Here is a 17,129-nt window from a genome sequence, read left to right on the forward strand (position 1 = left end):
TTTAGTGTAGCTAGTTGTGAGAGCTTGCTTGCTTGGTTAGTGTGGCTCTTTAGTTAGTCTTTGAGAGCACACTAACATAGGGTAGTGTCATAGCTCTTGTGTGAATCAACACTATCTAAACTAGAATTGTGGTAGGTGGCTTGCATTTTGAGTAGGCTAGCACAACACTTGCTTTGCCTCATAATTGTCTAACTATTTTGTTAAGTGTTGTTGTAGAAATTTTATTAGGCTATTCACCCCCCTCTAGCCATTAGGACCTTTCAAATACACGTAGCAAAATCTAGTACAATCATCTATAAATGTCATGAAGTATCGTCTACCGCCTTTAGTCAATTCGTCATTCATTTCGTATAAATCAGAATGAACGAGTTCTAATGGTGCCAAGTTCCTCGACTCAGCAGCCTTGTGAGGCTTGCGCGGTTGCTTCGATTGCACACACACCTGGCACTTAGAATCTTTGACTAAGTTAAATTTCAGGATTAAATTCAGATTTGCAAGCCGCGTGAGACAGTCAAAATTAATGTGACAAAGTCGTGAATGCCATATATTCGACTCATCTGAAACATTAACATTGTTCACCACTTTATTACACACACCATCAAGCAAAGATAAGCGGAACAAGCCTCCACAATCATAACCTTTTCCAACAAAAGTTCCATGTCTCGACACAACACATTTATTGGACTCAAGCACAATTTTAAAGCCATCACGACACATGTAAGAAGCGCTAACAAGATTCTTCTTGATGGAGAGGACATGCTGCACGTTCTTTAATAGCACCGTCTTTCCTGAAGTAAACTTCAGAATGACCGTACCAGCACCAAGAACACGCGCATGCGAACCGTTTCCTATCAGCAAGGCTCCACTCCTGCCGGCCTGATAGGAAATGAACAATGAAACATCAGCACACACATGAATATTAGCACCACTGTCCATCCACCACTCAGGTGAAAGACAAACTGAAAGAACAAAAGGTAAAGAATTACCATACCCAGATATTCCTCCTCCAGTCTCGCTAATTACCATGTTTGCTTATTTCTTTTCTTGTTTATATTTGCGGTCTAGACACGCACTTGCTCAATGCTCATCACTCCCGCAAACAAAGCAACATCCACCTTTCTTGTTGTTTTTCTTCTTAAACTGTGCAGTCTGCTTAGGCTTTGCATTGTTGTTCTTTTGCATGTTCTTCTTCTTTTTATTACGAAATGCAAATGAGTTTTTCTTCTACACCATATTGGCAGCGGAAGACTCAACTCCTTTTCCACGGTTGTCTTTTGCTCTCGCCCTCTCCTCAACATAAAGAGATCCAATAAGCTCAGCCACGCTAAACTCGTCTCTTGTGTTTTAGAGAAGTAGCAAAATCCCCCCAAGAAGGTGGCAGCTTAGCGATTATACCGCCGGCCACAAACTTGTTGGGTAACAAACACAGGAAATGTTCTAGTTCCTTTGCTAGCGCATGTATCTCATGAGCTTGTTCGACCACTGAATGGTTTTCAACCATTTTGTAGTCATACAACTGCTCCATAAGGTACAGCTCACTGCCAGCATCAGAAACCCCAAACTTTGCCTCAAGAGCATCCCATAACTCTTTGCCTGATGTACAAGATATGTAGTTTTTCTCGTACTTGGAATGAAGTGCACTAATCACGGCGCCTCGAAACAGGTTATCGGCGGCCAAGAACTTTCGCTCCTCCTCAGGAGTAAACTGTTCAGGCTTTCCCTGTGCGGCGTGATAGCAGTTCATCGCAGTTAACCACAATACCATCTTGGCATGCCATATCATAAAATTCTTGCCATCAAAATTATTTGGCTTCAAAGCAGCAGCAAAACCACTGACAGAAAATTGCCTAACATTAGGTTTTTGGATTGTTAGGAATTTAGACAATTTCATTATCAGTTTAATCCAGAAAATAACATCAGCAGGTTTGTGACGACATATATATGCATGTGTATATTTCTTATGAACACTACAGCATGCAGAGATAACATACTGGTGAATACAGTAAAAACACAAAGTACAGATATTAGATTGTACCCAGCGGAGGGTCCCATGCCGAGGGCATCGGAGACTCCATTCGCACTAGTTGACATAGTGCGTTGCTCGAAGTCGCGGACCACAGTCGATGCAGGAAGATGTTCGTAGTGCAGTCCCATGAACGGATCACCAGGAACTAGACGTCTTGACGTTCCGCAGGCGATCACAGAGAAGAAGATGTACGTGGACGAGCAGTCGCGGATCGCTCCCCAAAAACCTAATCGCCGTGCACCCCGTGCAAGGTTCTCCAGCGGACGAGGGTTCCGGAGACACCTGCTCTCCTGCTACTCCGTGCGCGCAGAGGTACGGGATGGGGAAACCAGAAGGCTGCGGAAGCAGAAGGACTGGAAGCGGAAGGACTTTTACTGGAGTGACGTAGGACTCAGATATATGGACGGGGAGAAGAGAGGCAGCGGAGAATCCCAAGAGACGGAGACGGAGAGACAGTAACTGCCGCAATCAGTTTGCCTCCACCATCAAGGGGAGTAACTCCCGTTGTTATGTGGATTAAGTGGCAAAAGACTGGCCATGCCCGCCATGGCCCGGCCAGCGGCGGCGGCGCGCGTGGCACGCCTTTGTCCTTTTCTCAGCTTCTCAATTTAGATGAATAATTTCCAACCATATAAGTTGAGTCAGCGTTCAGTCAAAATCTCATATGGTATTAAACCATGCAACACTTAATGTTACGTACCATAGAATTTTATTTGATTCATTAAATATTATATGGGCCAAGCCCATATTACATACAACAAGTACAAAGTACTATAGGTATGGAAAAAAAGGGAAAAGACCTATTTTTCAAATTTCATTTTTTAAAATAAATTTAAAATGATATTAAATGAATGCCACCAGTATTATAGAATGCAAAACAAAACCATCCAACCGAAAATACATCAAACCTCTTATCATAGGTGCGTGGCAAGATGTCTTCTAGTACTGTGTGACAGTACTTTCTGTTTAGCTTGGCAAGCATGGTCATAGCGCTGCTGGGGTATCAGCAGCAGCAGCAGCTGGCGATTCATCTTGCAGCGCTCTCGCCGATATGCTTTGTTGATACAACTGAGAACCAATACATGGGTAATGGGTTCATTTTAGACGGATGTACTATCAAGGATTATCTATCTACAGGAGATCATTTATTTGCATTTCCATGTAAAATTAGACATCTTGCAGGTAACTCAGAGCTGTTCACTTAAACTCACACAGCTCTCCAGGAGCAAAATGAAAGAAACCAACATAAGACAAAACCCTAGACTGACAGAAGAAATTACATTGTAAATGCCTATAGTAGTGCTGAGCAATGCTGCCCTCCTCTCTGGCCATCAACAGGCGGCTCAAATGGGGCCTAATGTACAATTACCCAGGAGCAGGCAGGCAGGTAGAATATCACAAGAGTCATCTCCCGGACATGAGGTTCACCAGACCTTGGTTCTCCTGGATAGCGTTCATGTCCCAGAACTCGCTCGTCGATGAGAGCGTCATCAGCGCCACGACTATGGATCTCATCGTGGGCCTTGCCTTGGGGTCTTCCTGCGTGCACGCCCTTGCCAGGACTGTCATCTGCCAAAAGGGCAAATGACGTGTTACTGTTAGGCTGGGAATTTTGCGAACATAGCAAAGAGGGTAAAGGTAATTCTGCAGCAGTTTGAAATATAATGCTTGTAATAGGGCTAGTTGGCTGTTGATCTTTGCTTTGTTGATGCTGGTATCCCCAGCATGATGTACCAGATACGTTGCTTTCTTATAGGCAGAGGTTTTTTTCTGCAGCAGCATTATATTGATCAGTTTGTGCGTGGTCTAACCTTGAGGATTGAGTCGATGGGGTAATCCTCGCCTAGCGCCGGATCAATCAGTCTCTGAAGGCCTTCCTTAGGATCCGGTGTGTTGAGAGCCTCCTCAAACTGCACTTTGCAATACGATGATTGGTGAGTCATCAAGCAGCAAAGCATCCAAAGCCTGTACTATAGCTTTGGAAGCCGTAGTGTTACAAATATTGCTGGCAAGAAAAAAGAAGAAGAGTTTGCTCCATTGTCTACTGCCTAATATCATCCACGAACACATGACAACAAAAGACAGCAAGTATAATTAACCCCATTTATAAACATGTAACGCAAAAGGAATAAAAGATGATCAGGTCGAAACAATTATTCAAAACTGGATGTATTAAACTACTGATTCATATTTTACACTGGGAAGTAACAAATATCCACATGGTAATGAAGCACAAGAGCTGAAAGTTTTGTTTCTTTGCACAAGAAATAGGCCACGAACTCCGGCATTTAAGAAATGACAGTAGAAACCAAACCAATACCAGAACTAGCGCCTGTGCTTAACTAGACCATTGGTCTTTTCTCTAGAAACAGAATGTAAAAGAGTTGATTTAGCAGACAATTACCAGATAAACCAATCCCTTTGAATCACTGGAAGACTCGGTTGATCTGACAATAGCATCTTTGGCCGAAATAAGTTCATAGAGAACAACGCCAAAGGCATAAACATCGACCTTTGGAGAAACATCGCCATACTGAGCATATCTGCAAATGTCATACCCCATAGATGTCAACATTCATCACAGATGGTGGTACTCTGGAATCGCACAACCATGCCATGACATATAAACGTTTACGACACGTACTCAGGAGGCATGTAACCAAATGTGCCCACAATTCCACGTGTGGGTAATGATGTATTACCAACTTGTGTAAGTTTTGTTAAACCAAAATCTGCGACCTGGAAGGTAGACATAATTATTTCATCAAGGATTCAGGAAACATGTTTAAAAAGACCCATGAACTAGTCAAACCTTTGCACGGTAGTTCTTGTCTATCAAGATATTTGCTGATTTGATATCCCGATGTATGTATACTGGAACAGTATGTTCATGAATGTACTCAAGACCTCTTGCTGAATCTAGTGCAATCTGAACCCTGGCAGCCCATGACAGAGGCTCATAACCTATATATGAACATGTGTGGTGATTAATTTGCAGGAAGCATCAGATAGGCACACCAGCCAACCTAAGAGGCGACACATTACCAGTTCCACGTAAGTGCTGGCTTAAGTTCCCATTCTGGATAAACTCATAGACAAGAAACCAGGAACTTTCGGTGCAAAAACCAATCAAGCGCACCTGTGTGAAATAAACATCGGTAATCACAGCAAAAGGAAAGATACAAGGATTAACTTGAATGGAGATAACAGAGAAATTACATGATTGTTCCTACCCACACAAAACTAATACTATTCCGGAAGACAGGAATGCAAGGTAAAGCTACAAGGATTAAACCCATATATTTCCCCAACTTGATTTAAATTATGTGAAAGATATTGATGTGCACAATCTTCATGTATAAGGGTGATGCTGTCCATCATCAATAAGCAAGATAACACACAATCTCATCCTGTGACACTCTTTCCCAGTTAAATGTGACTTGTAAAAGTTAACAATAATGAAAAGCAGTTCATCAAGGCATGCACCCATACTATTGTGCTTGAGAGTTCCTACTTCCCACAACCAGGGCAACCTGACACTCAATCTAAAAGTTGTTAGTTTATCCATAGGATGTTGAATTTTCTACTAACCTCGCCTATGAAGTAAGTTTAAATTGTTTCAGAACTTTTCAGCTCCGTATCAATTAGAATTCAAAGGAGAATATTGAAATCCAGGCAAAATAAACAACTATACAAGTAATGACAAAATTTACAATCAGAATTGCTGTGTACATCAGAGTAACATGTACTCCAAACATAAATGTATGCCTATTGGCTTTATATGTAAGAAAGTAAACAAATCTAAGGGGAAAACCGCATATCAAATATGCTGTTGCAGTAAATAAAAAGAAGTCACTAACCAGATTCAGATGATGAACATGCGTCAAAACCTTTAACTCAGCAAGGAACTCATGAGAAGCCTGCATATCCATTTTCTTTATAGCAGCTTTCTAGAGACACCCAAAGCAAAACATTTCAAATGAAGAATAGATATGCTTATATGCAGCTGAAAAAGAAGTTTGAACATTGGACTAACCTCGCCCCTGAGCTCAGCATAATAGACAGCGCCAAAACCACCTTGCCCGATTTTGTTACTCATGCTAAATCCCTCTGTGGCATTAAAAAGTTCTTCATACGAGAACTCTACTGATTTGTCAACAGTAATTCCTGGAACTCCAGAGGCACTATCAGCTTGACTGGTTGACAGTGTTGATTTATCCATGGATGTAGTAGCTGGAGAAAAATAAATAGTAGTAGTTTAGAAAGTTGTGGAAGCTCCACTCACATTGCACACTTATGAAAAAAATGGGAAGAGGGCACGGCATTCAAGAGTGTTAACTCTTCTGTGTGCTAAGAAGTACACTTATGGGTGCTTGAAATGTAACAGAGACCTTTTAGCACATAAAAAAAACACATAGGAGAAAGTCTATTTACTAAACAAGATTTTCAGGTTTCCAGACAGATAAATAATAGCTTCACAGGGTAATCCTCTACGAATCGGAAGCATCAGAACCTCAAAACACTGAAATCAATATTTATGCTTGTACAATACTTATATGAGCAAAGGAAAAAATGAACATGCAACAGTGGAATCAGGATTATGAATGTTTTTTTTTTTGTACAGAAGATGTTAAAAAAAATTCTGTTGCAGGATAATATACATAGAAAGAGAAGCATACAATGTCATTACCAAGTTGGGTAGAGTCTTCAGAAGATGGAAATATGGCAGCCTTGTTTGCCTTTCTTCGCCTATAGAACATGATACATAACAAGACACCCAGGACCAGAAAAGCAACACCACCAACTCCTCCTCCTACTATAGGTCCAACAGAACCTCCATTTCCTGCCCCGAATCGATGATGAGATTGACAATGTGTAAAATATTCACCCTTTTTTCTCACAAGAATAGCTGGCATCCAGTTTTTCTTGCGAAAAACTTAATGCAGAAGCATAATTAACTTGCAAAAGGACAGAAGCTGCCTGTACTGCACAAGATGAGGATGCTTATCAGCATGAGTGCACAAGAGTTGATAATATTCAAGTGAATACTATACGACACAATGCAGCTGGCAGCAAAACTTACCCTGGTGTGTTTAAAGGATGGTAACTTCCATTGCGATCTGGAGAAGCCAAAGAAAAAAAGACAGAGCAAACCATTTTAGCAAGAAAAGATCAATCCAACAGAGTTCGCATTGATGTTAACAGCATTTTCAAAGTTAAAATGCAACAAAATAACTGCATTTCACAGAACTGCAACTGCATACTATGAGACATGTGTAGAATGTACTCCCTTTGTCATGTAATACAGTGCATTCCAAAAATTTTAGGACAACTTAAAGGAATCCGCAAAAGACGCATGTACCCACAGATTAATACCAATTAAGGTGTTCCTCCCCAAATTATGGTTTCCTTTTTAATAAACTTTGCCAAATCTAGGCATTGACACATGTAGAATGCACTATATTTCAGTACAAATTTTAGAAGCCACAATGCACTCTATTTCAGGACAGAGGGAGTAGATGCGTAGATGATTTCAAGGGAATTTGTCTATCGAGACCTGGAATCTTTTACTTGCTATTCATGAAGAGATGCCATGAACCAACAAATGAAAATGGTAGCATGCATGAAACATCAAACAATTTAGGAATGTCACTACAGTGCCATAACTTCAGTCGGTTCATCTAATGGTAAACAGACAGACACAATCAATGCGATTGTATATAGGAACATTAGCTAATGCAAATGGCCCTTCCTTCATGAAGCAAGCCCGAATCAATCAATCCATGCACCCCATCATCATCAACCACCTGACAACAAACTAAGAAGAAAACAACTCGAATCGTAGCTGGCATACTAGATTACCATTCAGTTCAGTTGGGCGGCGCAGAACACCCACAATTCACTGCAGTAATAACCTAACTAGTAACCCCCAGAAATCGTACAAGCTGAAATTGAACTGAATCCTCCGCAATCGATTAGAAATGCGCACCTTGGACGGGGATGAAAACGAGCCCGCTTGTAGCGGTGTCCATGCCGGGGTTATACTTGCGAAGCAGCTCCAGCTGCGACGGGGAGTTGAAGCTGTAGTTAGCGGCGACGGCGGAGAGGTTCTGGCCCATGAGCGGGTAGGTGAGGAAGAACCCGTAGTCCGGCGAGATGTCCCGGTCCCCGCAGGTGCAGTTGACCATGACGTTCACCGTGGTGTTGGTGTTGGTGATGTTGTTGGCGGGGAACGGGTTGGTGCGCTCAAGCCAGGCCTCGGAGGTGAGGTTGTGGTAGTTCTGCGCGATGCTGCCGTAGGTGTCGCCGGTGACGACCCGGTGCGGGAAGGAGCCGCCGAGGTAGGTGGCGTCGGAGTTTGGGAACGTGTGGCAGCCGCAGGTGAAGGAGATGTTGACGCTCTGGCCGACCTGGATGTAGTAGTCCATGTTGGTGTTGCCGGGGTTGTAGGGCGCCAGCGTCTTGGAGTCGTCGATGCCGAAGAGGCTGGCGATGTAGGTCAGGTTCTGGTTCCGGCTGATGAGGTAGGAGCCCAGCGCGACACAGCCGGCGTTGAGGCAGCCGTCCCCCGCCGCCGCCGCCGCCGCAGCCGACGCGGCGAGGAGGAGGAGCGCGAGGGCGTGAGGCGGCGCCATGTGGACGGACGGCGAAAAGGAGGAGGAGGGAACCTAGCCGCGGAAGCGTGTAGCCATTAGAGGAGAGGAGGAGCAGCTGGGGGAGGTGCGGTGCGGTGCGGGGAGTTTGGGGTAGGGGAAGCAGCAGCAGAGCACAGCACAGCACGCGGCGACGACGGGGGCGACAACGCGGCGGGAGTTTGACCCCGGGCGCGCACACAGGTGCGGGGGCTCCCGGTGGCCCCCACCCCCGTGTTCGCGTTGACACTGGCAGGTGGGGGCAAAGGCAGGCTCGATGCGCTGCCAACGGACAGACAGAGACAGGTGTGGAACGCGGGGGAGGGCCCACCACGTGGAGGTCGTTCCGGGGAGGCGCCGTGGCGAAGTCGCCAGCGACGACGGGGCCATCAACGGCGGCGCCGCCGTGGCCAACCCGTCGTCAATGGGATCTGGAATAATTTTGGGCCAGTCGGCCACGGCCCACGGGATGCGGTCCCTATTTCCAGACTTCACAAGTCTGAAAAACTAACTGTCTTGGACAGTTGGACGACAGGTTCATATTTTAGAATCTTTAGCCATTTAAGTGTTGACACTTTTTTGGTCCAAAAGTGCAATCATGTTTCACTTCCTTCTCTATGCAAAACACGTGCTGTAGCTTTAGGTGTAGCTGTCAGTGTGATAGCACCACTGCACCAAAGCCCAAATTTATGTGATATCATGCACACACTGAAACCTCTAAACTTTAAAGAATAAATGAATGCAGAAATCAATCTATGTGCATGACCATCAAGAGAAACAAGCGTCTATTAAAAAGAACTGACAGTTAAAAGTTTTGTAGTTACCTTTGATATATGCACTCCAAGATTTCTGTGCACCCCAGAACACTCTATGCATAGAAGTGCGCCAAGGTTTAATGATGCCCAATCAGGTTCTGAAGCACCACAGTCAGCACACATATTATTGCCATCAACTTTCCTAAGCAAGTCAATTGGTTTTTCAGGTTTACTAGTTCTGTGATGATGTGTGCCTCTGACATCATGCTACCCATTTCCAGAGTACTCCAGTACTAAATCATCGATTACGGAAGGTTCAAATTCATGGCAATCGTCCCTTGTATCTATATCTATCTATAAAAGACTATAAATTTGAGGGGGGTCCCATCACGCAGACTGTTCATCCGGGGCGCACACAGACTCAGAACCCTGTAGGTGACAGTAACGGACCACGATGAACAGTACCCGACCCGCTAAGTAACATTTCCACCTTTTTGCTGAGCAGTAGCGGATCCCACTGAACAGTACCCGACCCGCTATGTAACAGTACCAACCCTTCTTTTTTTCCCCTCTTCCTTCTTTTTAAGCATTCACCGTGCGGGGTTACCTGCTAAGTAAGAACTTTAAATTTGAGGACTGCCACATCGTCGCGCACTGTTCATCCATCGGTCTCACAGACTCAGAATCCTGTCGATCAACAGTACCGGTCGCGTTACTGTTCACCCGACGACCTATAAGTTTTCTTCTTCTTTTTTTTAAGGAACAGTGTCAGCCCGATACAAAATTTCCTAGTTTTTTTTTCCCACCTCCTTCCCATGCCAAGCGTGGGCACCCACGCTAGTATATATTATTTTGCACAAGGAAAATGTTTATATTTTACAAAGAACAAGAAAACAGTGTTACCGATCATCACCTCATCAAGCGTACTAAACTACCGTACACATTGCTTCGTGCAAGAACGGCTCAAAATTGAATTAAAATGAAGATGCTGATGCTATGCACTAACCACTAAACAAGGCAGCAGGAGGCATACTAACTGAGAAGAAACATAAATTGTGGATATTTTATACAAATTAGACTCAGCCACACATTGAAGCTACAAGGTTTGCGAGCAAAAGCTGCAATACACAGGCGAACTGCGCCATGAGAAAAGGGCCAAACTGCAAATGGCCGCAGTTGACCACAACGTCCATTGTTAGGCCAGGACGACGCACCCGAGGTGACTGGTAAGGTGGTCTTTTTTTTTTTTTTTTTGAGGTAGGAGTAAAGTAAAGTTTCAAAACACGATAGAGTAAATAAGACACTGGTCAATATTACATAATAGAAGTTCCCAGTGCAGTAACCGAAACACAAACACAAGATGTCTAACAGTTGGGTTCATGGTGGCTTTATGCAAACCAACCAGTTACCCATTCAAAGTAGCAACATGAGACTTATTTGGACTGAGCCTAAACCACCAGTATTTTTTTGGCCACAGTCCAAGCTTCACAGATAGCTGCTGCTTTATAACCCTTCTTTTAGCTTGCAATGCTCTTTTGGCTTCAAATGTTCTTTTGGCATCCGTAACGAACAGCACCATTAATTTTTGGGCCCGAGCCCTAAAATCATGGACCATCATCAAGCCTGTTCGGTTGGCTGGTTCATATCGTTGCTGGTTCGTAAAGAAGTACTGCTGGTTGGTTTATGTGAGAGAAAAAATATTGTTCCGGCTAAAAATTTATAATCGTTTACGATACGCCACAGCTAAACGAACACGCTGATCATTCTTTTGTGGACTTCCAAGCAAGTGCCCTTAGCAAACTTATTTATATATTTATGTGCATCCATCAACAACATTGATAGCTCATCTCCCGTAAACAACTTTTTTTCAGCCAAAATTGTTCCTGGAGGGTCACATAGGGTGTGTTGGCCTAGGCCCTAGCCAGATTTCCATAATACAACTTGGGCTTGTTTGGTTCCTAGCCAGGCTTCTACAGGCCCATTTCGTACAGATTTGCTGTCTTGCTGGAAACGCCCGATTCGGGCGTTCTCGCGGAGCCTAGCTTGGCCAGGGGCGAGTGGCCGTTCCCGTCACCTTGGGTCTTCTTCTCTCACTCCGGCTTCGGTCCTCCTCCTCCAGATCCGGGGTGAACGAGCCCTGCTGCTGCTCCTCCACTCCACCCCACCGGCCGGCGGCGCCACGCGCGCGCACCAACTTCCCATCGACGCCGACCCGTCCGCCGCCGCCTCCCCGTCGTTCCTCTCCGCGGCGCTCGTCGAGAAGCTGCACCGGTTCGACCTAGTGTCCGTGCAGGCCGCGCAGCGGCAGAGGGAGGCGGTGGCGGCGACCTCCGCGGCAGCCGCCTCGGCCGCGACGCCGCCGTCGGGAGCGCAGTGGGGCGATGCGACCTGCCTAGCGCCTGTCTAGGCAGGCAGTGCGGCTCGTCGATGGCCACCGTCGTCGCCCGTGCAGGTGGGCAGGCGGCTCCTCGGTGGTGATGTGAGGCCGCGCGGCCATGCCAGACAGACGTGCTCTGGTGTCGGCCATGGCGGACGGATGTGCTCCAGGGTGCCGGCGGGCGGACGAGCTCCTGGTGTCGGCCATGGCGGACGGATGTGCTCCAGGGTGCCGGCGGGCGGACGAGCTCCAGGTGTTTGATGAAATGACTGAGAGGTTGAAGGATGAGGTGACTCTATGCCCTTTGCACAGCAAACCAAACACGAACTCGTCCTGGCCAGGCTCAGCAGCGCAAGCAACCAAACAAACGCCTGTTGGCTCCCTGGAAACCAGGCCTGCGGTGCCCAGGCTAGGATTCCTGGCCAGGCTACGATGGACCAACAAACCAAACACAAGCATATGATCTTCAGAGCCGTCGCAAGTTTTATCAAATCCCAACATTACTGTCTCTGACAGCTTATCCATATGGGGTCCAGTTTAGTTTGCCAAAAACTTTGCAAAATTTTTCACATTCGAATCTTTGGACGCATGCATGAAGCATTAAATATAAATAAAAAATAAAACTAATTACACAGTTTAGACGAAATCCACGAGACGAATTTTTTAAGCCTAATTAGACTATGATTGGACACTATTTGACAAATAACAACGAAAATGCTACAGTGCCTATTTTGCCAAAAATTTTGGAACTAAACTGGGCCTGGGTACCCAAACCCAAAATGGGTATTAGATGGTACTATTTCGGCCTCCAACATATTACCTATATGCGAAACGTATTTTGGGTTGTAGCAGACTCACAATCTAAATATGATTATTCTTTCTCTTGAAGACTCATTTGCAGAAAGAGTTCTCTTTTCAATCCTGTTGTTGGAGAAAAAACAAAAATGGGTATTGAATTCTTTACCCGTAGCTCTAATCAAATATGAAATGGATCTCGTATTTTAGGTGACGTTCTTGGAGATAATGTTATAGTTAACGCCAGACACCACCTGAAGGAGGTCACCACCTTCGCGCAGCGGGGTAGAAAGATTCCTCTCACAAATATAAGAATCGTACAAGACACATGCCGCCATGATCATTGCTTCAGAGACCATCTCTGGTTTCACACCGAAGCCATAACGATCCAGCAGCCATTTTAGTCCTTGGCTCATTGGTAGGCGATCTTTCTTTGTCAGCTCGAGTTTTTCTGCTGGTACTAAAACGTGCATGAGATTCTTCAGGCCCCACATCGCCTCCATCACAGTTTCATTGAACAGACAACGTACAGGCAAGCTCTTCTCAATGATTCTTTTGGATTCCATATTTCCGACGGCCAATGTCCGTGAAGGATGGCAACATCTCATGATCATACCAGTAAGTTCCCCATTGACACCAGTATCCTGAATAATGGCACTGGACTTGTCCTTGAAAGCTTTGAACTCTTTCAGCCAAACGATATCTTTTGCCCTATACTCCTCGCCGAAGTGTGCCCAAATATTCTCCAGCGCGTCTGGGTCGTTGAAGTGGTGCCCATACATAGCGAAAATGGCAAAGCCGGAGGGAGTTTCAAGCAGCAATGAGATCAGTTCATAGTCCCCGATTGGCCCCGACGGAGAAGCACGTACGCTTCCTCTTCCACGGGGTCGATATCGTTCCTGCCGGAGGAGAAGCATGTTTCCTCTTCTTCCTGGAGGTCGAAGTCATTGCTGTCGGCGAGGGAGACTTTGGTGTCCCGACTGGTGAGGCAGTCTTGGCCAGAGCCCAGAATCAAACTAACAGTTGACCAAAAAAAAAAAAGAGGTCTGATCTCAAATTGGGCGGCGGAAGCCCGGAGATGTTGCGCGGCCGAATGAGAGCGCGGGACAGAGAGAAGGACGACGAGTTTGGGAGTTAGGTTAGGCTCACCTCACATCCACGCGCGGTAGGGGGCGGATCGACGGCGGGGGGCGAGGCGTGCTCGGGCAGAACGCAGGCGGCGGCTGACGGACACGAGTTTACTTGCCGAAAAAGGACTATGCGGTGCCGCTATTGCTAATTTTCAACTACTCCCTATATTGGGCCGGTTCGCTCGTCTGAATTCTGGAGGAATCTGAATAGTTTGGAGGAATGCTGGAGAAATTTGTGAGAGAAAAACACTAGTCCGGATGAAAAAATAAACGGATTAAACCGGGGTTAAGAGCACGCGAACGGGGCCATTATATGCAGCCTGATTCGACCGAATCCTCGACGGACTCGGACGGGGCGTTGGCGTTCACAATCCGACTCTGAGGCGGCGTCGACGACAGGCACTCCAGCTCGAGCCACTACTGGATTCAGGTTCTTTGCCGAGTGCTGGACCAAATTATACTCGGTAAAGCCTTTGCTGAGTGCGGCATTCGGCAAAGAACACACGGCAAAAAATTAATCGGCAAAGTCCTCTTTGCCGAGTGTCTTTTATCGGGCACTCGGCAAAGGCTTTGCCGAGAGCTCCGGGGGCACTCAGCAAAGAAAAGCGACCGTCACGGTTGACGGTCGTTTTGTCGAGTGCCAACCCTGCAGGCACTCGGCAAAGATTTTTTATTTTTTTAAAAAAAAATCTTTACCGAGTGTCCTCTATCCGGCCCTCGGCAAAGATGTTTTATTTTTTTTCTAAAAATTCTTTGCCGAGTGCCCCCTGGCCGACGCTCGGCAAAGTTTGATTTTTTTTTTAAAAAAAATTCTTTATCGAGTGCCCTTTGGCCGGTACTCGGCAAAATTTGAATTTTTTAAAAAAAAATTCTTTGAACCACCGTCAGATGAAGACTGCACAAAGAAGAAAAGATTGCATGTGAGACAAGATTATTTGGATAGCTAATCTGGGAAGGTAGAGGCCATACAAGCAAAGCACAAGCGAAAGTAAAAAAACTTTCATACTCACAGGAGTAGCTGCAGTTGCAGGACGCGGAGGTGGAACCAACAACCTAGCTGGCTGAGAGAAGTCCACATGTTACTCAAACCCTTGTAGGAACTCCGTAATGTCCGTCAGCCTCTGCGCCTGGGCCTGCCGCTCAGCCCGCTCGGCCTCCAGCTAGGCCACCATCCTTTGCTGCCCAGCCTCCTGCTCCTGACATTGCCTCATTTCTTGTTCTAGCCAGGCCTGCAATATTTCACTCCAATATTTCAGTAATGCAAAGCTAATTAAGGTGTGTAAAGATCAATGTATGACGAGTAAAATAGGAATAACCTCGAGTGCGTCGACCCGGTGCTGTGCAGCGGTCGGCCGTGTGCGAATGGCCGGACTCTCGCTCGTGCTCCGTGCTCGGATCTGAGAGAGAGAGAGAGAGAGGGAGTAGAGTCTATGTCGATGACGTTGTCGCCAAGCCAGAAACGCCCATGCTTCTTGCCCTGCCCCGCCCTCATGACGGTCTCTCCATCGAAGTCCTGTGTGCTTGGATCGTGGTCTGGCCCGTGGAGCGACCTCGCCACCTCAGTGTACTCACTGATGTGGGAGTGGACGCTCGGGTTCGTGTATGCCTCGGGCGGGTCCTCCAGGTTGAAGGAGACGTCGGACGTCGCCTTGCTATTGTGGGTCATACACCATGCCTAGAAGTCCGAGCAAGCCTGGCCACTATGTGACGCCGACTGTGAGAAAGACAGCATGATGATTAGAAATCAGGTAGAACTGAGCATCACAATAGATAAATGAATTCGCGTACCTATGCTTGTTTGTATCCGGCGAGGCTGTGGCTGCCTTGATGGTGTGTTGGACCTTGCATCTGCAAATGATGGTCCCAGGTATCCCTGTGCATCTTGAGGTACTCCTCCGTGAACCACCTCTCCACCATCATCACCCAGCACTCGAGATACGTTTGGCACCACTAGGGAATCATCTATACGTCATCAAGTATTGGACATATAAGAAGATCAAATTAAACCAACTTAATCTCAAAACGAATCAATATTGATGTTCTTCATTTACCTCAAGGTATTGCTCCCGGGTCAGTTGCATCTCTCTTGCGTCTTTCTTAGTTTTCCTCTCTCCAAGCTTCGACCCATAGTAGGTTACGATGGCCTAGATGCGCACCTCGTGATGCATGTCAGTGACGAGTTTTTTACAGGCTTTGGTAGTCACCTACTCCGCCCTAGCCTCAAATCCCTCCTCGCATCTGTAATAAGTCTGCATACAAAAGCGATGTATCCATTCATCATTTCAAGAAAAGTCCAATTAATGCGATGTATTGAGCAATGTTGTACGAGGGAGACTTACCCAAAACTCTGCCTTCACCCGCGCCGCCTTGTTGGGGTACTCTGCATCGAGGGCGACGGCATAGTGGTCAAACGAGTAGGCCGGCTCCGTCTTCGATGCGTACGTGACAATGCCGGGGAAGTGTTGCCTGCACAGAAGACCCAGGATGCCGTTGACTAGTCGTGCGCTACCACCCGACACAACCACCCAGTTCCTACACAAGTGATTAAGAAAAATTATTAGTTTTTTTCATCATATCATATGAAGTGGTGGTGATAACATATAAAGTTACTTACTTTTGCCCTTTGGAGCGAATCACTAGGCATTGGTGAGGAAGCGGAACCTGTGGGAGGCTCGCGGGACCTCGCAAGTAGACACTCAAAGAGGAGTCGGAGGAAGCGAAACCCATGCCTGCCGCCTCCCTGAAAGGTCCTTATGTGGTTTTGGTAATTGAGTGACAACCTAGGTGGACTAATTATGTTTATGTGAGATACACAGGTGATTAGTCCACAGATACATATGTGTGAGCAACATATGCCATGAAGGTGAAAATAGCTTAGAGATATTGCAAAGCTCACACATGTGATGATGAAGGAGCTCATTGCACATGAGACATGACATTGAGTCATGTGATCAAGGTGGAGAAGATCAAGACAAGACTTGGCTTGATGGATCGGTTGCAAGCACGAAGGGTAAGTCGGAGGCTTTGGAGCGATGGACTGCGTGGCGGTGAAGCTTAAACAAGACTTGGCGCCGATGAACGAAGGCAATGGTGAAAAGCAAGTGAAGTCAAGATCGATGAACCAATATGATCATGTGATGATATAAAGTGGATCATATTATTGTTGATTGTGTTGGTGCATGTGTTACATCGACATTGGAGGAGATGGAATAGAATGCGCAAGGCAAAGGTATAACCTAGGGCATTTCATTTCATCGGTCATAGGTATGTAGAGAAGTTTATGACCGGGTTTAGGATAGATGACCATACTATCAAGAGGGGCAAACTTGTTTGCATATCGATCATCTAGTGCCACTTGAGTGATCTAACTGTGCATCGTCGCTAGGATTGAGTGGCATGGCAAGTTAAGTGGCT

At 46.0% G+C, this 17,129-nt stretch overlaps 2 protein-coding genes across 2 annotated transcripts in view; both read right to left on the bottom strand.

The window, feature by feature from the left end:
* Positions 1–9,605, bottom strand: part of LOC136500536 (ADP-ribosylation factor GTPase-activating protein AGD3-like) — a 42,129-nt gene extending 32,524 nt beyond the window's left edge. The window contains exon 1 of the mRNA XM_066495911.1: positions 9,483–9,605. Within this exon, the coding sequence (XP_066352008.1) occupies positions 9,483–9,596 (114 nt within the window). The 5' untranslated portion in view covers positions 9,597–9,605. The remainder of the gene's footprint in view (positions 1–9,482) is intronic.
* LOC136500535 (chitin elicitor receptor kinase 1-like) lies at positions 2,909–9,056 on the bottom strand. The gene is made up of 11 exons (XM_066495910.1): positions 8,016–9,056; positions 7,110–7,146; positions 6,717–6,868; positions 6,063–6,259; positions 5,887–5,976; positions 5,072–5,165; positions 4,839–4,990; positions 4,671–4,765; positions 4,431–4,569; positions 3,838–3,936; positions 2,909–3,595 (listed from the first exon to the last, which is right to left on the bottom strand). The coding sequence occupies exons 1-11, from the start codon at positions 8,659–8,661 to the stop codon at positions 3,431–3,433; spliced, it is 1,866 nt and encodes a 621-aa protein (XP_066352007.1). The 5' UTR covers positions 8,662–9,056; the 3' UTR covers positions 2,909–3,430.
* Positions 9,606–17,129: the final 7,524 nt, after the last annotated feature.

Source organism: Miscanthus floridulus, chromosome 13, assembly GCF_019320115.1.
Source record: "Miscanthus floridulus cultivar M001 chromosome 13, ASM1932011v1, whole genome shotgun sequence".
Classification (NCBI taxonomy): Eukaryota; Viridiplantae; Streptophyta; class Magnoliopsida; order Poales; family Poaceae; genus Miscanthus; species Miscanthus floridulus.

Excerpts from the sequence above, each read along its gene's own strand:
- LOC136500535 (XM_066495910.1), bottom strand. The coding sequence starts at position 8,661 with ATGGCGCCGCCTCACGCCCTCGCGCTCCTCCTCCTCGCCGCGTCGGCT. Across the intron at positions 5,977-6,062 it reads ATGCTGAGCTCAGGGGCGAG|AAAGCTGCTATAAAGAAAAT; the intron begins GTTAGTCCAATG and ends GGGTGTCTCTAG. Across the intron at positions 3,937-4,430 it reads CAAAGGGATTGGTTTATCTG|TTTGAGGAGGCTCTCAACAC; the intron begins GTAATTGTCTGC and ends TGCAAAGTGCAG.